The following is a 22,238-nucleotide window of genomic DNA, read 5'->3' on the forward strand; positions in this document are numbered from 1 at the left end:
AGGCCCTCCTTAATGTCAGGCTAGTGCTAACCACTACACCCCCATGCAGCACTGTTGCAAAAGTCACTATCAGTAAATTATAAACTCAAGGGAGTGTTTCACTACATTTTTGTCTGGTATGCTTCTTGGCCTGCCGGTGCTTCTGGCATTACCTTATTTCTCAGGTACAAAATCCCACAGTTTTCTGTTTTCTTTTAAAAAAAAAAAAAAAAAAGCTTTTTCTTGTCAGCTAATCTGAACAAAACTCATTTCTTTAAAAAATCTCATTACTACACAACCATGCCGGTGTGAAAACCATTTCTTTTGGTTTTGGGATCAATTATGTGCAATCTGCGGAGTATTTTGTAACTTTTACCCCCAAGAAAATGTTTTGAATGCTTTACTTCTGCCTTCTTAGAAGACAGAAATCCAATTTTGAGAAAACATTTTTTCAGACTGATCCATTGTAGTTGATGCTTTGCAAATATCATTCCTATTGTTTTTCCTATCAACCAAAAGGTCCAGATAACCAAGCAGACAATGTTCAATCTTAAAACCACACATGCTGGTTATCTTTCATGAAACTAAAGATTCACAACTCTTTCATACCTATTATGAAAGAAAAAATGCCTGACTGTTAGAAATGAGGAAATTAGACAATCCGAGTGTAGTTTGTTATCTACGGACACTTATGTATCACCTGCACACCCCGTGTGTCTGTGTGCACCTTACTAATGACTAGAATGTGACGTAAGGACACCGTAGAACTCCATCACCTGTATGTCATAAGTGTGTGTAACTTATAATATCCTTATAAATACTTCACTTACCACATGTACAAAAATGGTTCGCTCCATTTTCACGACATGCCCTAAGGTGGCCGCTCAAGCCTCAAGGGAACCGAAAGAGTGACTAAGGCCAAAGGGGGTAACTTATAGTTGCCCCAAAAGTTTTCTTCGTTCTTTCTACTTTCTTTTTTGTCAAAAATGCAGAATTCTTGAGCGTTTAATTGATTTGTTGTTTCTCTAACATAACTTGTGGCTGATTCTCAATTTGTGGGCAAAAATGTAATTATGAGAGGAAGCCATGTTTTACATTTTATAATTAAAATGCAAAAAAAAAAGTCATACTGTATCCCCTGCTACTATTATGACCCAACACGACTCTTTACTGTAAATATAGTTAATCCAAATAATTTCAAGGTAAAGACAAACCAATGGTATTTGTGATTTAATATTTGTTATGATGAATAGTACTTCCCAAACAAAAAGACATATATATATATAACAATTATTTTTGTGAAAGTTTTAGGAGGAACTCAACATGATGGAATTTTGCAATAGGAAACGTTTTCCATCTTGAAGGTCATGTTAAAGTAAAAGGAAATAACTTTTGTGCAAAGTCCAGTGTTTCTGAAACAGACCAGTGGTTACTCAGCTCCTCTGCTCATCAAACGCTGCATCAAGTCCCTTTCCCAGGTGAGAAAAAGACTTTAACACAATACGGTTAGTCTGATCATTTAAGCATTCAGTCCATTTAAAGTTTTGATTATTTGCAGGCCAAATGGTTGATTTTTGACCAACTTTTTGCCTTTTAGGGTGACATTACCCAAATTTTAACTGATGACGTACCTAAATTAAATTTAATCAAGAGCTCTTAGATAATTTCCATCTCTTTAAGATTATACTTTAAATTTTTCTATAGTTACTATAACATCTATGCAGAAATAAATATAACGTAGATTATTCAAATTGATAAAATAGTAATAATATCAATCAAAGCAATAAAAGTGATTGACTAACATCAGAAAACCTATTTAAACACTTCCAAAAGTTACGTTTGCCTTAGATTTGAGCATGTAAATCCTTTCGCCTCTTCATTGTAACAAAATTACTGATTTGTACATGTTTTTTTATTTTTTATTAGCTATTTGTGCATTGTATGAATCCAGTTTTTAAGTTTAGTGCCACACAGTGGCACACAAAACTTCTCTTGTGATATTTATCAATTTGGTTTCACTGGTTTCCCTGACTTTGTGGCCATTTCCTTAGATAGGTTTTTGAATTTTTTCTACTGGACCTTTTTGTAAAATGTGCAGGACAAACATTGACAAGCTCAGGTTGTCAAAGTCTGGATTAGTGAAAAAAAAGTGTTTGATTTTGCAGCACATTTTTGGAAGTAAGGAAAAGGGATGTGGTGGACTCGTAAAATAATTACCTCTAACTTCCATACAATAATTAAATATGGTGGGTTTCATGAAAAATATTGTAAAAGTGAACATTATATTCCGATATATACTTACATTTTTTCTATTGAAATTCTTTTGATAGTTTAGTTCATATGTGTCTGATGTTTGACTTCCTTCTTTACTGTCAACAGTAAGTATTTATTTTCATTGCTCTTGATTGTGAGATTATTTATTTTTAACAACTTTTCTCTGGCTTTTGAATTAGCTGAAAACTTTGCTTTTATTTTATTCAGTCTTAAAGACAATTTGACTTACTTATCAAATTAATAATTTCCCCTATAATTGTCTGTAAACTAAAAATATATTTGTATCAAAAGCAAGCAACAAAAGTCTCATCAGTTTTGTTAACATATTTATACCGAACAATATGTTTCTTAGAATTGATCCTAGTGGGACACCACAAAAGGTTTCCATGGAATCTATGATAAAGTCACCCACCTTGACAAACTGTTTTTTCAAGTTTTGTAGTTTAAATTAAAAAAAAATTTTTTTTTAACAAAATGTCCTAAACTTTATTATTTTTTAAGTCACAAAAGGAGGCAAAACACAAACGTTTTGATGCTTGTCAGAACAGAAAGAAGTTTAGAAGAGTCGGTTTACATTTCAACATTAAAGAAGTGCCATGATGTGCAGATTGAAGGGGGCTGGGATTTTTTTCTGATCAAAAGTTCACAGGTCAAGTACAACTCTTGACATTTCCTTGTAAACATCTTTGACCTAATTACCCATCCGATTTTTTTGTTTTCAAACCCATATCACACTTAAAATAAAAATAAAATAAGTAAATTTCTGCATAAAATGAAATGATACTGCACATTTTATATTTTTGTTTTGTATAGTAGCATTTTAATGCCATTACTCTGTAAAACTTCAAAAGTCCTCGTCCATGCTGTGTCTTTAATGATTGATGGAAATGTCAACATGTGTCCAGTTTGCAGTCCAGGTCCAGGCGGCTGCTTTGATTCAGAACAATTCCTGGATTTGGAGATGGGACTTCCATTTTTCGGATAGTTCTGACACAATGTCATTTTAATTCTGAAGATTTTGAAAAACTTTTCAACACAGTGGATTTATAAAGGTGAGAAGACAAGTTTTCCACTTTGAACCACATTTTTTAGCATAAGAAAATAACCTAACATGTTTTTTTCTTTCAAATAATTAGAACTTGTCCTGCTTTTAAGACACAATATGACTTCAATTTTTGTGAAAGATGTTGCTTTTCTCTTGTTTACAGGTGAGTTTTTAATTTTGTTGCTGCTTTAACATTTATACCCCAGCCTGCCTTATCTTAAAAGCAGAACTGGTTAAAATGTTGGAAATTCTTTGAGCTCTTTTAAAGTATCATTTCATACTAAATTGCTAAATTAAAGCAATAACACAAATTTTTTTCGCAGGTTTCATGAATCTACTACTTCCCATGGGTGAGCATTCTGAAAACTAACAAAGTATTTTCAAACATTGGACTAATTCCTTTTCATTTCTAAATGCAAAGACTCAACAAGGAAAAATAGGATCTCGCTTTTCATTTATAGAATGTGAAAAAATTCGATTGGTTGGGCCTTCACGTTGCGCCGGCAGAGTGGAGATCTTCCACGAGACCAGCTGGGGTACGGTGTGCGATGACCACTGGAGCATCACCAATGCTGATGTGGTGTGCCGAGAGTTAAACTGCGGCACGGTTCTGGAGGCCAAGAAAACTGCCTTCTTTGGCGAGGGCAAGAATGAGATCTGGCTGGATGATGTGCAGTGTACCGGGTCTGAGCCCTCCATCATGAAGTGTCCACACAAGCCTATTGGGATAAATAACTGTGGCCACGGAGAAGACGCTGGAGTCGTTTGTGCAGGTGAACTTACATTTGATCTTTTTTGTTTGCTTTAATTTGCATATCTATTCATTATTAAGTGCTTAAATTTTATTCGAAAATTGCTGAGTCTTACATAGCCTCATGTTCCTGCTTCAATTTTTTAGACTGGTTTGCTTGCTCTAAGTGTACCAGAGTTCGTTTCCCTGACAATGCAGGACAGATTTTCCGTCTGAATAAACTCAAGTGGACCCTAGTCCTGGACCAGGAACCGCTCTCAGGCCCGTCCATCGAGATGGTCTTTGTTTGTTTCCAATTGGACTGAGCTTTGGTTCGCTCTGAGATTTTTCAGTCTGAAGGGAATAACTGAACCAAACGGACACCGTAGCCGGTTGTCACATGATCTTAAAAAAGTAGGAAAGAAAGAAAGGGAGACCTGTGGACAATATAAAGCAACAACTGTGTTATCGAACAGAAATAAGGGTCAAACTGCTTTATTGTTAAAACACTTCTTACTTGTTTTTCTGTGTCTCGTTATGCGGTACGCGCCCAGGGCAGCTGTGACATCATTCTAAAGGCTACTTTATTGTTCCTAAACACAATTTTCTTTAAACATTGCCATAACACCACAACGTTGATACACAGCAACCTATTGAAATGTGATTGGATGAATGCAGGCTAATTAAAACATTTTTTGCGTGAGACACATTGCTGCTCACTGTTTTCCTGACAATCTATATGTCATAAACAATTATCAGCATACCTTCTTTCTCGTCTTTTTGCCAATATCTGGCTTGCAGCATGCCTTCACCTTAACTTCCATAATTTTTTCCCTTTGGTTGCTTTGCCCCGCCTTTGTAATTCCTGGCCAATGACTGAAAAGATCTTTAGTCACGTGGTTTTGTTTTCAAGCTTTAGTTTGAAATAGGAAAGTCCACTCGACGGCAGACTGAATCCAGACGAAATGCAAGGTTCAGGACTCAATCCGGACCAAATTAAGTGGATTTGGTCTGGACCAAATGATTTTCCCTGAATACACCCTAAGTTTTTCTACAAACAATCGCAACTCTAAACGATGAACTGGGGTCAAGTTGCATCATCTCTGCTAGCACAGGAAATACGGTGTTCCACACTGGTGCCCAAAATAAAAGGTGCTGCAACTGCATTCAAGGTCTTACCTGTCATGCCAGCTTTTGCTATGAAATTAATGTAAATATTAGCTATTTGTAATAAAATAACAAGAAATGTCACAACTCAAGTAGCTAGTTATTACTAGTGGCACACTGGTTTGCACTCTCACCTCACACTGAGTTGTTCGGAGCGGTCAGGCACTCCAACTTTCCCCAACAGTCCAAAAACACGCTTCATTTGTTAATGAATGTGAGTGTGAGAATGAAGCAGATGTTGAAAGAAGCACGTTGATTACTTATTTTTGAGAAGGAACAGTGAAATGTTTAATTAACTTTTAAAACAGGAAAAGAATTTAGAACAAGCTTTGAATAACATTAATAAAGTACAGCGACAGCTTAAAAGAGCACAATAAAGCTATTATATAGTTTAATGGCACAAAGCACAAGTTGACAGTGTTGGAAGAAGTAGACAAATGGGGAACCATGATACAATACGTTTTATTTATATAATTTTGGGAAAATACTTAATAATCATATTGATTAAGAATGGCAATCTCAGCAAGATATGTATGAGTTTAGCTTATCTTTTCCTGCAAAAACACATAAACATTAACAGACTAATTATTTATTTGCCTCCATTATTTTTCTTTTAGAAAATGTGCGGGTGATGAATGGAAGCAATCGTTGCAACGGTAGGGTGGAGGTGTATCAGGATGGCCACTGGAAGCGAGTGTGCAGCAGCGACTGGGGCAAGGAGGAGGCGGAAGTGGTCTGCCAAGAAATCAAATGCGGTACTCCCCTGCTGAATGTGATGCAAAATTTTGGCGAGGCGCAAGGCTTGGCTGGGATCAAAACCAGCTGTGTTGGAAATGAGACATCAATTTCTAACTGCCAACTTCAAGAATTTAAAGAGAGTTGTATTGATGCTACTGTTGTCTGTTCCAGTGAGTATCATCTTCACATTGTAGTCCCTATTGTCTCCATCTTGGATGCATAAAGTTCTTTTTGTGTTTACTTGATAGACAGTAAACCAATACGACTCATCAATGGGACTGATCGGTGCTCAGGCCGAGTGGAGGTCTACTATGAAGGACAGTGGGGAACCGTTTGCGATGACAAATGGGGGATGCAGGAAGCAGCTGTTGCATGTCGAGAGATGAACTGCGGCAATCCGATGGCAATCAAGACCAAAGCCTTTTTTGGCAGAGGTTCCGACACGGTCTGGTTGGATGATATTGAATGCCTGGGCCACGAAAAGTCCCTTGCTGACTGTCCACACAGGGGTTTTGGAGAACATGACTGTGACCACAATGAAGATGCTGGTGTCGTTTGCTCAGGTAATACATGTTCCTTTTGATGCTCAGGCAGAATTCCCTATGGGTCTGAAACTGCTTGCCTTCCAGAGACACTGCGACTCTTCAATGGGACTAACAGCTGCTCTGGCAGGGTGGAGGTCTACCAAAATGGCAAATGGGGAAAAGTCTGTAATAACAACTGGGGCAAGAAAGAAGCCTCAGCTGTGTGTAAGGAACTTGGTTGTGGAACGGCAAAGAATCAACAAAGAGCCTCCAGCTTTGGCCACAGCTTGCTGAGAGGGTTTATCAGCAGATGCTCCAATGATGTGACTTCCTTTAGCCAGTGTGATTTGGAGGAACATGTAGGGACGTGTGACGATGCCACTGTGGATTGTACTGGTAAGTACACAAATTCCAATCCATAACAGTAATGTTCCTGCTATTTAAACTTTGGCAAAAAAGACACACTCCAACTTTTGGAAAATATGTTAAAAACATAGCTTGTAAATGGCATATACTTTTTGTACACGCCATTTCTCCCAGAAGGTGATGAGGAAAAACATTTTCAGCTTTTGTTTAAATTTAAACAAAAATTGACACATCCACAATTTGCCAGAGTAATAAATAATTTAGGGATGGCAGGAATATCAGAATGAAATGAATTTAGCTTCACTGTTTGATCCAACTTTAGGTAATCCATCTATTAGACTGGTGAATGGTACTGACCAGTGCTCGGGGAGAGTGGAGATCCTGCATGACGGCCAGTGGGGAACAGTGTGTGACGATGAGTGGGACATCAGGGATGCACAGGTGGTGTGCAAGGAAATGAACTGTGGAACAGCTCTGACGGTCAAACGATCAGCTTTCTTTGGTCAAGGCCAAGGAGAAATCTGGCTTGATGACGTCAACTGTATGGGAAATGAGACCTCCCTCTTGCACTGTCGACGTCCCTCATTTGGAGAAAACAACTGTGGTCACGGTGAAGATGCTGGACTCGTTTGTTCAGGTATTTCCACATATTCTTTTGTTAAATATCTTAAAACATGCAAATGTCATGTACTGACCTCTTGCAATTTTGACTTTTAGCCACCATTAGGCTCTTAAATGGAACTAACCAGTGCTCAGGAAGGGTAGAGGCCAACAATGGTGGTCACTGGGCACCAGTGTACAATGTCAACTTTGGAATGAATGAAGCTGCTGTGGTGTGCAGAGAAATGAACTGCGGAGATCCTGTTCGGGTGTCGACAGCATTCGGTCAAAGTGAAGATCTCCAAGGTTTTAAGATCTCATGTGGGGGTAGGGAGGGGTCTCTTACACAATGTTCTTTGAGAGATTATACCAGGAGCAGAAATGATCGCATTCAAGAGGTTTCTATTGAATGTTCTGGTAAGTAATTTGCTACTTATTTTTTCTTTTTTTTGGAATGAGAGTCAATTTTTGAAGGTTGCAGTGCATCTTAGGTAATGTCAAAGAAATGACAGCAACATGAAAAGTTTTATTTTTACTTAAAATCTACATCTGTTTATTGTAGAAAATGTATCAAGAAATAATATTGAAAATATCTTCTTGGTCTGCTATTGTAATGTAGCATCTCTCTAAATATTTATACTGTACTTTGCAAGATGTCTGTGAAATTTATCAGCAGGTGGCAGTAGTTCTCTTCTGTTCACACTGCTTAACATGAACTAAAAAAATGAGCATCAGTGGTCTATGTAACTTTCTCACAGTGTTGTTTACAGCATAAAATCCCTAAATTAAATACTTTTAGTGTTTACATTTTATACTTTGTAACATTAATGTTTGAATTTTGATAGAAATCAAAGGGCTCAGTTTGTTTTTCTACTGACAAACTAAGCTCTGGATCCCAAACTGTTCAAATAAATCTATTTATCCAATTAGAAATACATATATTTGAAAAATGAATTAATCCAACTTAAAAAAAATTCTCAATAAAATGAGAGTACCTATAAGAGATGGGAACAAACAACCAACTGTAACAGAATTTTTTTTTTCAAATGTTTTCTTGTGTCTCTTTAAACTTTATAAACAACTTTTAAAATGCATTTTCAGGAAATGTGAGGTTGACTAACGGTCCTCATCCTTGCGCTGGACGAGTTGAGGTCTACAATAACGGTCAATGGGGAACTATTTGTGGTGAATCCTGGGACCTCAGTGATGCATCTGTGGTGTGCAAACAGCTGGACTGTGGGAGGGCTCACAAGATTTCAACATTGACTGAGTATGGCCTTGGGTCGGGACACGCTTTTACGCATCGATTTGAATGCAATGGAAGGGAGCAGACTCTCAGCCAGTGCTCTCAGAGATCCATCCAAGGTCTAACGTGCAACACCACCTCAGTTGCTGGTGTCGCCTGCACAGGTACAACTAAAGACTTATATGGTTCACTAGCAAATTCTTTGGCATTTCTTTTGTGGTCTTCTCCTCTAAAGTTTGTGCAGCTGTTTGAATCTGATCACATGCTACATGGTTCTGCCTTCACAGCAAGTCTGGAGGCCCGACTGGTGAATGGTAAGGATGAGTGCTCTGGAAGAGTGGAAGTTCGGAGCGGTCAGACTTGGCATACACTGTGTGACACAGACTGGACCCAAAGTAAAGCCAATGTGGTGTGCGAGTTGCTGGAATGTGGGAATGCTTTAAGTGCCCCTGGTGGTGCCAGTTTTGGCCAAGGAAATGGGACAGTGATGGAGGCGAGTGGTTCATGTTTTGACAATGTGACGTCACTCAAGCAATGCTCACTTCAAGGATTGAGAGCAGCAGCAACCTGTGGGCACGAACGTGATGCTGGTGTTTCCTGTGCAGGTAAAGCAACAAAACTTTACTTTACTTTTCTGTTCACTTATAAGTAAAGTCTTGTAAAATGTATTGAATAAGACGCACTATTACAATGAACTAATCCTTAATAACTGCTCATGAAGCTCAGATCATTCAGGCCCCACTCCAATCATCGTTTGATCTCTTGTAAAAGATTTCCCAGTGGTCTTTTTAGGATTATGTTGTGTTTACTCAAAATAAAAAAAACCTGTGTCATTTTCTAGGACTTTATTTCTGTTTGAAATTCGCTTCTGAGTTGTGGGTGCAAGAGCACCCCCACTTCCTGTCACCCACCTTTATACAGGCTATTTTTAAATCTATGAACAAAGCAAGGGTATAACGCATATTCAAGAAGGCGCTAAATCTGGGTTCTTGAATGTACATTTAGCCCATGGTTTTCATACTGGATGAGCAGGGAGGAGCCTTTTTTTCTTTGCCTATATTTTAATGTTGTGTTTCCGCCACCTATAGTTGGAAGAGGCTCAGTGCGACATGTCAAAGTAGAGCAAATCTTACATATCTTGCTCCAGGTTTTTTTTTTCACTGCTCTATTCTGATATACGTATGAGAGACTTGCTGTCAAATAATTCCATCCGGGTACAAACCCGACTTTTTAATTTTTCCCTGATAGGTCAAAGTTCAACATGTTTGAGCTTGCAACACGTTCACTGGCCACATGTTTTTCTGAATATGGAGTTCAAAATCAGTTGTAAAAACCTGCATAGCTCATAAGAATGTGAGAGTTTTGAATGTGGAAACCCGAAATGCATGTGTGTGTGCATTTACATGGACTTTTCATTGGAAGAGGCTGCTTAAGAGTAGCTCAACCCTCCTGTTAATTCATTTGTGAGGAACAGAGATTATGTTCCTGGGTCAATTTGACCCGGTGCATGTTTTATTGATTAAAAAATGTCTGAAACCCAGAAAATCCTAACAAACAGTATGAATATATCATCACTAACTCCATTACCAATTATTCTTTCAAGAACTGAGTGAAATGGTGTTCCTTACCTCTAACAGGTAGTGGTTCAATTATTAGATAATTCACTCGTTTTTCTTAAAAATATACATGTTCTAACTTTTTTTGAATTTTTCACTACTGTATTACTTTTGAAAGACTAACATATAAAATACAATAGTTTTACATAACATTGAAACATAATCTTGAAATTTTGTTTTACATACATGCACAGTGAACCAGAAAAAAACAAAATCACAATATAACAAACAAGCAATCGCAATATGAACTTGTGTGTGTGTCTGTACATATACACAGCACGAGAGTGACCAGGTATCACACTGTGCTTTGTGCAAATTAATTTTGCACATTTCGCACAGGTCATGCCTGTTTTGACCTGGATCCTGTCTCCTGCTTGACTCCCCCCCGTCGCCCCCCCCAACTCCATCTGGATGAAGCTCGTCTGCTGGACTTTAAATATGTAGTTGTAGGGTTAGATAAACTAATTTCTCTTTATGAGTTCTGGTACATCGCCTGTCCGTCCTGGGGGAGGATCCCTCCTTCATGTGGGCACTCCTATGGTTTCTTAGTTTTTTTCTGGAATCCGTTTTTAATATTAGGAGATTTTCCTTACCGCGAAGGAGGGTCTAAGGGAAGACCGTTTAGTTGGTTCAATATAGTTTTTTTCTATAGAATTCTATGTATTCATGATCCTTTTGATTTTATGTTTTACTTTTTCAATTACCGATACAAAGCCCATCGAGACGACAGTTGTTGTGAGTTTGGGCTATACAAATAAAATTGAATTGAATTGACATGGTCACATGAGTCACTGCCATCCTAGTGGGCCCTGGCACTGTCTTTATTATGTTTTCTGCAGACAGGTTTGTCTGACGCATATTTGGGGATGAAGACCAATGTATTTCACCATTCTTTGATATGAATGTCTTGCTTGGAGGAACAGGAATAGCAATTCCCTCATCTGGTTCAAAATCAGAATCATTAGAATCAGAATTTAGCTCAAGATAGTCTTCTTCTGATCATGATCAGTGATGACTAGCAGAACCTCCTGGACTGTCATCGTTCTGCTTCTGCTGCTCATTTTCTAAAGGTCTGCCTGACAGAGTGTGATGTTGGAAGGACTCCCTGCAGAGAATCTTTTAAATGTTTTGCCCCTCCCCTGTTGAGTGTCCACTGAATGTGGGTAGAGTTTTCCAGCGAGAACATAAATGGTTCCTGTCAAAAGTCATAACACCTAGGCACCTGTGTGTGTGTGTGTGTGTGGGGGGGGGGGGGTTGTGTGTGTGTGTCTATGTGTGTGATTGGGTTGAAATATGTCTCACAGCTGCAAATAAAAGAAAACTAATAATAATAAGACATCCTTGTACCTCCAGTTTGACTGCCGGGTCAAATTGACCCGAACAGTATCTATGTAATACAAACATGCAGGGGGGGTTGCATATATGTGAGATGAACCATTTTCATAATATATGTTGATTACGCTAATTAAGGCAAGCAGAAGAAGTTTCATGCTGAAAATTCTTTTTTAACTATTTTTCTTAGATGTTCAAACTTTAAAACGGGTCAATTTGACCCGCAACATAACAGGAGGGTTAAGAGTTTGATCCTTGTAACTTTGTAAGACTATGGACTTTCTTTAAAATGTCTTTTTAAAATGAAAATTATTTTTAATTAAAATACTATTTTTATTCTGCAAATTATTTAAAAACTTTGATCTTGATTTTAAAACATACACTTTAGTTCAAGAAATCAGAAAAACATTGAATGTTTGTGAATTTCTTCCTATTTGGGCTTCTCATATTGCAGACCTCTTATTGTTTTTAAATGTAATTGTGAAAAGCTTTGGTAATGACACACACTGCTAGTATTCAATTTGCCACATGAGCTTTAATTTTCTATTTGAGGTTTTGACCACTCCTTATGAGTTTGTTCAATTCTCTTTAAACGGATAATGGTTTTCATGTCATTCTTTCCATGCCTTTGGAAATCCTTGAACCCTAATCTGTCCTCTGCGTCCACTTCTTCCGTTCCTGCTGAAATGGGCAGCCAGCCTGCGGCTGGTTGGTGGATCCAGCCAATGCTCCGGCAGACTGGAAGTCTTCTATAAAGGGCAGTGGGGCACTGTGTGTGATGACGACTGGGACATGAGCTCTGCTGATGTGGCGTGCAAGCAGATTGGTTGTGGTCATGCAGTTTCTGCCCCTACTGGCGCTCACTTTGGAAGAGGATCTGGTCCAATATGGCTGGATAATGTGGCCTGCACAGGAGAAGAGTCTGCGATCACTCACTGTACTCATAATGGCTTTGGAATAAACAACTGTGGCCATGGGGAAGACGCTAGTGTCATCTGTTTAGGTAAGAGAGTTGATTCATTTTGGTTTATAATCAGTATTTTCCATTTATTTGTACTTGTCATAAAAAACTATGTTTGTACATTTTTAGGTTCTTTACAGAAACCCCAAATCACTGTACACCCTGGTCCAGAGGTGATCTGGGGTGAAAAACTGGAAATCACTTGCACTGTGGCACCTGAACACCTGGGTGGGATGTTTGTCCTGAAAAACACCCAGGGGACATTTGTAAAGGAGAAATTCTCTGACCATGAAGCTGCAGCTTTCATCTTCCCTTCTGCAGACTTCAGCTTGAAGGGCTCCTACTTTTGTGAATATCATAAGAAACTGCCTAACCAAATTATTTATTATCCTCAAGGAAATACAGCTGACATCTCTGTCACAGGTAAAAGAAATTCAAAATCTACCAAAGAGCGGAAGTTATGTCAACTTGTTTGTGTTTATGACAATCTTCACTTTTGTTTTTCAGTAAAACTAGAAAAGCCCAGCATCTCCCTAACATCTCCTCACTCCATGGTGATGTACAGTCCTCAGAAAATCTCCATCCCCAAAGGCAGCTCCTTCTCCATCACCTGCTCCACTCATTCTAGATACTCCAGCGGTATCTTCTACCTGAGGAATGTTAACACAAACACTTCTGAAGAGAAAGAATCCTTTGGCCACAGCATCTTCTATATGGCATACTTTGAATTCCCTGAGGTTGATCTTAAGCACCAAGGAGAGTATTCCTGTATTTATGGGATTAACATCTCCTCCCAGCCCTTCCTTTCCCTTCCATCAAAAACCCTTCAAGTCAGTGTAGTTGGTAAGACATAAAAAAACATGATTATATCTTTCTGTAGGTATCTAGTTTTTCTGCAGTTTGACCTTTAACAGGCCTTCTTTTTAGAACATTATATTAATTTTATTGTATTTATAAACTTTATTTTGGTTGTAGAAAATGATCAGTGTAACTTGGACTAAAATAGATGGAATCAGATCAATCTGAGCATGAACATACTGACTGTATGAAATAATTTGATCTTATCTTCCACAGAAATTACATCTTCTTCAGTTGTGGCAGGAGTTGTGAGTGTTTTACTCGTGCTGCTCTTCCTGGTGGTGGTTGGTTACCTGGTTTGGAGAAAGAAATGGCGAGGCGCTGGTAAAGTATTGCAATGTTCACATAGCATGTTTAATCTTTCACAAAACATATTAATGAGTTACAGTGGAGAATAAAGTTTGGCTTTTTTTTTTTTTTTAGGTGTCATGGTTCAGTTTAGCAAACGGTTTGGAGAAACGGTGAAACAAGACCAGGACAGAAGCAACGGGGGACTTGATCAAAGGTAGGATAAAGAAAAAAGAAAGAAAAGTTAAATTCTGGTGTTTTCATCTGAATCATATTAGTTTTGTGTTATCTTTTATGGCTCCTGGTCTTAAATTAGCAAATTATTTTTTTCTTTGTTTTGTTTCCTAGAAGCATATAATAACTTATTGATATATAAAAAAGACAAAACTTTAAAGACATGTTATATACATTTTTAAATGAAATCTTTTTTTCCTAATATTTTATTTGTTTTTCAGTTCACATTTACCTTCTTTGTGTGTTTTTTTGTTTTTGTTTTTCTCAATTCAAGTTTGGTTCAACTAAACAATTGGGAAACTCCAGAATGGCAAAAAGTTTATCTTTTCAAGAAGGTTTCCCACAATGCCTCACAAAAAATTACTGATAAGTAACGCCACAAATAGATTGAACAATTTTTTTTCTTTTTATGCCATACTTAGCGCTTTTCAGAGTTTTGAGGATTGTTTTTCAAAAATGTTTTAATCTTAGAATTCTTAAAAAGTGTATTGAAAATTAAAATTAAGAATGTAAATTGATAATTTGTGTGACTAAAGTTTCACTGAGCGATTCCTGCATTTTATATCTGCATAAATTTTTTGACCAAAGTAACTACAAGTAAAATCCACATTTGTTTTAGTTTCTGTTTGCAGAAGTGACATAAAGCAATGAGGTTTTCTTGTTGCTAAAAGAACAAAAGCAGCACCTACATAAAAACCAAATGAGTTTTTGCTTGGCTTATAAAATCTGAATTCATTGTGTGTAAAAAGCATAAAAGTTTACACTGGAGAGCCATACATGGATGTCTTTGCACCCACCTCCAATGTACAGTACATGCATATTGAAAGAGAGACAATTGACCTTTCTGTAGTGCAGATACTGCCCTAAAATTCATTTAAAATTCATTTAAAATCTTTGACAAGCTTCAAACCTCCAGGGAGGTCATCATTCTAAGGACCTGTCACCCCCTTTTTCTTAAAAAAAAAAGAAGTTGGATGTTGTCCTTTGTTGATGACTTACTAATGCTCACTGTCTGGATTTTCTTCAGAGAGCGCACCAACCAGCTGTATGACAGGAGCCTACCAAGCAACAGTGGAGAAGACGCCAACGCCACCGCAGAGGCTGACAACGTCGCAGAGAAAGTCCCTGAAGATCTAGCAGGGAGAGTGTGTTACGAACTTGAACCTCTGGTTGATTCCTTATGAATTTTGATGGTATTTCTGACAGTACCCAACATCAGTGTTTATTGTGTTTCTTTATCCAATCATTTCCTGCTGAGAGACATTGGTAAACCTTCTTTTTCTTCTGCTTTTTTTTTGTCAGCTTTGGATGCATGTTTTTTTTTTCCTTGTAGAAGGATTATGCCACATCAGACAAAAGATTTACTTTGTATTCTTGAAATAACTGTGCATGTAAAAACTGATTGGTAGAATCTTTTATTCTTAAAACACCAACCATTTAGAAGAATTTTATATCAATTTAAAACTAATGGGTGAGATTCTTTAGATGGGAAAAATGGGCTCTAACTTGTTGAGACAACTACATTTTTATTAAACTAAAGCTGAAAAATAAAGATAAATTAGGTGTTTAAATCTTTTATTAAGAAAACATTTGAATTCTTCTGTATTTTAAAAATTATGTTACTATTTGAGAAAAAATGTATTAAAATAAAATATAAAACAAATACTTATTGTGTTGTTTCATTTTAACGGTGTTAAAAATTAGGCAATATTTTAAATTCATAGAAGTCGATTGGTCATATGAGATAAGATACAGCAGTTTTATAATAATAATAATAATAAATTTTATTTAGAAAGAATGCACTTTACATTTTGAAAAAAAAAAATCAAAGCGCTAATGAGCAGACAGTATGTATCAGTTCACAAAAGTGGTGTAGAATGTGGTGGTCATGTGACTTCAACCAAGAAGTGGATGTTCATCAGGAGTTATCCTCATTTCATTTACATAAATAATCCTAAACATACTGTTATTAAAATTCAATTACCTCTTCTGGGAGGCTGAACTTTTGCAGGGGGGGGGGGTCTGGCTGGGTTTGTTGGCCAGTCACTTGGTTTTGTGTTGTAGGCAACACTAGTGGTTAGTACTCTTGCCTCAAAGCTGGTTTGAATCCTGGCTGGGATCTGTTCAGAGTGTAACCTGCCATTGCCCCACAGTGGCTGGGATAGGCTCCAGCAACCCACAACCCCCAAGAGGGAGTAAGCATATTTAGAAGACAAATGAATGGTTTTGTGATGTCACAACATAATTTGAAGACAAAGAATTTGAATTCAAGAAACAATAAGTGGGTGAGACTACAACATGATGAGTCCTTTGCACATTTTTCGGCCGCACAGAAGCAGAAATCAAAAGGAGAAAAGGGTTCCCGATCACTGTTTAAGCTTCCAAGCAGGAATTTTAAGACATTCATTCACGTCAAATCTCCAAGATTAAACAAAAAAAACTATGAAACTGAAATCTGTTGAAAATAGCTTTCTAAGATATCTTGCAGACTCTACAGAACACAAGTGATGACATGAATCAAACATTTTTGCAATCATGTGGATTTTGGTCAGATCAAAGCAGCGGCAATAAGGTAGCGCTGGCTAAAAACAGAAGTGTTTCAGTAAAGACAAAAGCAGTGATTGAGGATGAGTGTGTTTGAGTGTGTGCTTTCACACATTGACACAGGCATGCCACAACTAGAATGGGGAATGGGTGTGTTCATGCAGGCAGGTAAGCTTTGTTTAAACCTGCTCTCCTTGTCTGCTGCTTCAGCAGTCCAGCACCACATACTTGCATTCAGGATCCTGGAACCCTCCCTCATCAGGTCATAATTTCTAATTCTGTGTTTGCCTTGGCTGGGTTGGAACCGTCAGAGCAGGAGCTATGTCTGTGACCGTGTTTTATGCCAGTGTGAGCGGTTCTTTGGAGGTAAAGTAATACTTCTGAATGCTTGTTTTGGGGCTTTCTGATATGTGTCATTTGATGTTAGATGTTGTGTCATTGGGACTATGTTCACTTCCAGTAGTTTATGATGAAGTCATTTTGTGTCTTCTTTCTAGGTGAAGAAGCGTCAAGAAAGGATCAATTCTGTGCTAAGTTCCAAGAAAATCGCCTACAAATCTATCGACATCACACAGAAACCCGAACATAAGGATTTGATGAGGAAAATCGCTAACAACCCAACAGCAATGCCTCCTCAAATAGCCAACGGTTCCAATTACTGTGGAGTAAGTGTTGCACACGCAGGAAAAAGTAATAAGGAGTTATGATTGTGTCTATCTATATTTATTTTCAATGAATTCGAAGAAAAGTTTTGGTGTAAACAATCTGAGTGCTTGCAAAATAGTAGGACAATGACGCAGCAGGATGTGGACATTAACTGCTATTGACAATGAGACACACCCTCAGTCTGGCTTGACAGGCACCTCCTCAGCTCTGACAACTGAACCGTAAAGGAGTGTTATTTTTTTACTAGAAATATTTATTAGACTTATTCAAAACTAAAAACATCAAACAAGACCTTCAGCTGAAGATGGCAGGGCAGGCATGACATGCCTCTGCAATTGAACTCATATCTAGAAACCAACCAAAAAACACAATTTTGATTTAAAAAAAAAGAAAGGTAAATAAATATACTATAATAATGGCAATTAAAGGAGTGTACTTAATTAAAAAAAAAAAAAAAATCACAGAAACATATTAAATGTCACCCGCTAATTTGTTAAAAGGCATTTAAAGCACAAATGCATTTAGAACCACAATATTGTAGCATTTGAGCAAGAGGGTGGGTTATAAATGAACCGAAAAGAAGGCATCTAAGTGATATAACCCAGAGGACTTATTTTCCCATTCTAATGTGACAGGGAGACTCAAAAAACCCATACTTTTTATTTAGAGAAATACTCAGTATTTAAAAGAAGAAAACGATATTTTTATCGTAATGCCACTGGCCCATCAGTGTTCTCTCAGTGAACGAATTTGGACACAAAGAGAAGAAAGAAAGAAAATATAACAAACGCAGTGTATGATTGAAAATTCGCAAGTGTATGATTGAAAATTTTAAAAAGAAGTTTATTTACTAAACATGTGTATCTGCCTCTGTGTGGAAGAACTCCTGTCATATGCTTATTCTAATTTATGTATCTTTTCTTTCTTCCAGGATTTCGAAGCATTTGAGAATGCAATTGAAGTGGGAAAATTAGAAGAATTCTTAAAAATTTAAAACATTGACCAATACCTGGCTGCCCTTGTGATGGAAGAAGCTGTTTCTTTAATAAAAAAATAATTCATTTCTGTTTGATTAAAATGAAAGAAAAAGTGGAGAACAATGCTTGCAAAGCCCAAGTCTTATTGTTTATTTGAAAATAATTGATTGGAAAATAATTGATTCAGTTCTTTGAAATAAATATCTCTAAAAGTTGGAATTACTTGTCTGTCTTTTTTCGTTTTCTCCTTTCTATGTGCAAAAGTGACTCTGTGGTACTTCATGTCTTTTTTTCTATATGTCAACAAAACCCTTCCACAATCTCAACTTACTTTGCTATTATAAAGGCAATTCATATCTATCGGACAAATAATAAACTACAAATCAAAAAATAAATTAATAATAAAAATTGACTTTTTTACAAGATAAAAAAACGTCTAGAAAAGAGCCATTAAATAAAACAATGGAGGGAAGTTCAGTTTTTTCCTTTAATACAGACATGCCAGTGATTTATTCCTCTTTTTCAGCTAAACAATTTGCCTTAAATTTATCATTGTACCCGATACAATTTTTGGTTGGATTTGATCATTCACAATGTGCATTATTTTAATTTTTTCAGGACATTTGTAGAGTGGTTTCTTGAAGCTTTTTCTAATTTCACGATTCAAGTATTATGTAAGTTAGTTAATGACATTAAATATGCATATTTTGTAGTTAAAAGCAAGTAAAACTTTAAAGAAACTGCATCAGGCACCACGTCGGGCGCACATCGGGGGCCTGCTTGTTGTAAAACGATGTCGCGAGCTGATGACGTCCTCTTTCTCCGCTGCCCGACAGGAGCACAGAGTATGTTTGTTACTGTGCGATGACAATCCATGATTTAAATAGGCATCGTAGCTTTTAAAATCAACCCTGGAACATTTTTGTGATTGATTATAACTATTTTCTTGTATTTTTGCTTTATTGCAGAACTTTGAGTCCGCCATCCATCACATTTGAACAATGGCCGAGGAAGGGTGAGCATGACTTTCTGTGAGCTAAAAGTACAGCCTTTGGGACCTTTGTCGTTATGCTAACCTGCTTGAAGTGACTAAAACTGTCCACAGAACAGACTGACATCCGCACAAAATTTATGATAAAATGTAACTATCGTAAACGATAGAGAATGGGTCCTTAAAAAGTCCCTAAGTGACTGACATAGTTAGCTAGCCTAGCCAAGAACCCGGTATGGATTAGACATGTTCTTGTGTCGCATTCAAATAATAGGTTTGTATCAGTCTGAATAAAATGAAACAAAACAACACGCACAGTTGTGCAGTGGTTAACACCGTTAGTGAAAATGTAAATATCAAAGTTCGAACTCTAGTTAGTAAACACACTTAAGCGAACTAGGTGGCACTGGCATAATAAATCGCAAGCATCACCAAAACATTCTTCTTCCTTTTTTGTAGCTATGGAGTCCAAAGCTGTTATCACTAGGTGTGTTTGCATTTATACTACCCACCAATCCAGGAATGCTCATTCTTTTAAACGAGAGATGCTACAGCCTGACCCACTGGTTTGATGGCTGGTCTGGTGGCTAAATTAAGTCATGTGAGCATGCCAATATAAGTTTTCTGTCGAACTTGCCAAGTTTAAAAGTATGTCAAGGCTTTAGATAAATATTTGACTTTTTTTAAAGTTTGAAATCATATTTTTTGGCTTTAAAGAAGAATGCCCTTTAGTTTGGATAACTTGTTTAAAAAAGTGTAATTGGTTAAAAAGTTTAGTGTTAAAAGGCTTGTCAATAAAGTTTTAATTGAAGATGAAAATTTCTGTCATCCATGATACATGCTTTCATTTCGGATTTAGAAATTCATGAGTTTTACTTATGTCGTGTGGGTTTGAACCAGTGTAAAATATGCACTCATCATTCCAAAACAAATGATAACCTAGAAGTGATTATTAAAATGTTACCACCAAGGTATGCCTGATTCGATCCTTGCAGTTTTGCAAAAAGAGCTCTGCTGCATGAATGATGACTTTACATTCTTTTGTCGGATACCCCTTCACTCTTCAATGAGTGATATCTTCTTTCTGACATGCCAGGAGCTGAATATAATGATCACATCTTTTAGTGTTGCACTTGCACTGTAAATGTAAACCCTTTTTTTCCCCCCTTTCCCTTGGACAGCATTGCTGCCGGAGGTGGGATGGATGTGAACACTGCTCTCCCAGAGGTGCTGAAGACCGCACTCATCCATGACGGCCTTGCCCGTGGAATCCGCGAGGCTGCCAAGGCCCTGGACAAGTAAGCCCAAATGCTCCTTGACTGCCATTTAACCCTTGTGCTATCTTAGATGACCCCACCTTTACATTGACGTGTTCTCCCTACCATGACAAAGGTGGATAAAGGTGGAAAGATTTCATGTAATCCATGGACACCAGTGAAGATCACAAATCATTGAAGAAAAAAGGTTCAGAGCACTGTCCAATGTTAAAGTGCCTAGGATAGCACAAGGGTTACAAGAAAAACTGATATTTCTGTGATGATATCCTGGCTCCCTCTGCTGAACATCATGTGGAAGTCTGCCATCGTTACCCAATGTCTGTCTGAGATATGTAGTCCTCTCAGAGCATCGGTGTTGTTTCCATTTGTGCTTGAAAGTAATTGTGGTCTTGCAGGCGTCAGGCCCATCTCTGCGTCCTGGCCGCCAACTGCGATGAGCCGATGTACGTGAAGCTGGTGGAAGCCCTCTGCGCTGAGCATCAAATTAACCTGATAAAAGTACGAATGCATCACTTTGCCTTATAATGTTAGCAGTGGAAATGTTTTCATCCCTGCAGCATTAGAGACGATGAGCTGCACTTTCTAAATCTGTATCACTGATGATAATTTGGCTCCCTCTACTGACCTCTGTGAAGAGATGGCCATTGTTACCCAATTTCTGTCTGAGATGCAGTCAAAGCGATTTTAAATATCTATTTTCTCTTTGCTTTTTACCACAGTTGCCATGTTTTAACACCTCGTTTGAATTGCTTTGTAGGTTGACGACAACAAGAAGCTCGGTGAGTGGGTCGGTTTGTGCAAGATCGACCGGGAGGGCAAACCCCGCAAGGTGGTCGGCTGTAGTTGTGTTGTTGTCAAGGTAAACATCTTTATTTATTTTAATTAAAGAAAAGAAAAAAGGGGTAAAGCTATGATTTGGCAGAGCAGTTGTGTTTAGGTGATTTTTTTTTTTTTTTTTTTCCCCCTCTTCTTAAATAGGATTTTAGCCAAGCAAGTGCAGTTGCTGTGCTTTGTGCTGCGCAGCTGTTTAATACCTGGCGAGATGACAGCCATAGTACGAGCCCCGACATCCTCATGTGATATCTGGGGTCCCTATAAGTGGCTACATATGTTAGCAAAACAAGCTATTATTTCATGTTTCCGTTTATGAATCCATCTGAATTGTTTGTATTTGTGATTGATGTAGACTAATGACTTTTCCGACTGGTAAAAAGTTTAAAAGCTGCCTGTGGAGAAACTTGGCGAGCTTGTACTGCCGCTCTTTGCTTTGAAATGTACAAAATAAATATTGTAACTTGATTTTTAACGATGAGCCAACATGACTGCTGCAAGTGATGTGAAGCTCTGAGAATGATCAAACTTTTAAAAAAGTAGCTTTGGTTTTAATGAGCATCCTTCTTCCCGTCTAGAAAAGCTTCTCACCATCCAAGAATCTTATGTTGCCTAATCCTCAATGGCACTTTAATACTTTAAATTCTATGGTGGCGTCATCTTAATCTGTAATTTTGTGCTTTCAGGATTACGGCAAGGAGTCTCAAGCCAAGGACGTGATTGAGGAATACTTCAAAGCCAAGAAATGAAGTGTTAATAAAACATGAAAATGAAATTGTCTTAAGTATTTCCTTTCTGATTTGTGAAAGGGTATTTGGCAGAAAATTGGGATACACAAAATGCATCCAGGTTAGTGGCAGTAAGTTTTACATTTGAATGAATATTGTTGAGGTTAAAGAAAATACTGAGGTCTCCTTTTTATCTACATATTCCTGAAGTGACATTCCAAACCAAAGAAGCCCTTCAGAAGAAAGCAGTACAAAAAATGATGAAT

At 37.5% G+C, this 22,238-nt stretch overlaps 3 protein-coding genes and 3 non-coding genes across 6 annotated transcripts; all 6 read left to right on the top strand.

The window, feature by feature from the left end:
- Positions 1–1,376: 1,376 nt before the first annotated feature.
- Positions 1,377–15,573, top strand: LOC101164448 (scavenger receptor cysteine-rich type 1 protein M130). Its single transcript, XM_011491788.3, has 18 exons — positions 1,377–1,457; positions 3,159–3,305; positions 3,390–3,461; positions 3,622–3,648; positions 3,760–4,071; positions 5,813–6,103; positions 6,182–6,496; positions 6,563–6,853; positions 7,146–7,460; positions 7,541–7,840; positions 8,525–8,833; positions 8,957–9,274; positions 12,312–12,620; positions 12,708–13,001; positions 13,086–13,421; positions 13,653–13,760; positions 13,860–13,941; positions 14,986–15,573. The coding sequence occupies exons 3-18, from the start codon at positions 3,416–3,418 to the stop codon at positions 15,140–15,142; spliced, it is 3,810 nt and encodes a 1,269-aa protein (XP_011490090.1). The 5' UTR covers positions 1,377–1,457; positions 3,159–3,305; positions 3,390–3,415; the 3' UTR covers positions 15,143–15,573.
- Positions 15,574–16,680: 1,107 nt separating this feature from the next.
- LOC101171125 (SH3 domain-binding glutamic acid-rich-like protein 3) lies at positions 16,681–18,364 on the top strand. The gene is made up of 3 exons (XM_004083693.3): positions 16,681–16,868; positions 17,000–17,167; positions 18,100–18,364. The coding sequence occupies exons 1-3, from the start codon at positions 16,824–16,826 to the stop codon at positions 18,160–18,162; spliced, it is 276 nt and encodes a 91-aa protein (XP_004083741.1). The 5' UTR covers positions 16,681–16,823; the 3' UTR covers positions 18,163–18,364.
- A 530-nt stretch (positions 18,365–18,894) lies between these two features.
- rps12 (ribosomal protein S12) lies at positions 18,895–22,023 on the top strand. The gene is made up of 6 exons (XM_004083698.4): positions 18,895–18,990; positions 19,114–19,160; positions 20,318–20,434; positions 20,809–20,911; positions 21,171–21,272; positions 21,931–22,023. Exons 2-6 carry the CDS (start codon positions 19,147–19,149, stop codon positions 21,991–21,993), a joined length of 399 nt encoding a protein of 132 aa, XP_004083746.1. The 5' UTR covers positions 18,895–18,990; positions 19,114–19,146; the 3' UTR covers positions 21,994–22,023.
- On the top strand, positions 20,153–20,229 carry LOC111947132. Its single transcript, XR_002872947.1, has one exon. It is a non-coding gene; the product is annotated as a small nucleolar RNA SNORD101 (small nucleolar RNA).
- LOC111947126 lies at positions 20,663–20,746 on the top strand. The gene has a single exon (XR_002872941.1). It is a non-coding gene; the product is annotated as a small nucleolar RNA SNORD100 (small nucleolar RNA).
- LOC111947125 lies at positions 21,003–21,085 on the top strand. The gene has a single exon (XR_002872940.1). It is a non-coding gene; the product is annotated as a small nucleolar RNA SNORD100 (small nucleolar RNA).
- Positions 22,024–22,238: the final 215 nt, after the last annotated feature.

The sequence above is a fragment of the Oryzias latipes genome, chromosome 24, assembly GCF_002234675.1.
Source record: "Oryzias latipes chromosome 24, ASM223467v1".
NCBI classification, from domain to species: domain Eukaryota; kingdom Metazoa; phylum Chordata; class Actinopteri; order Beloniformes; family Adrianichthyidae; genus Oryzias; species Oryzias latipes.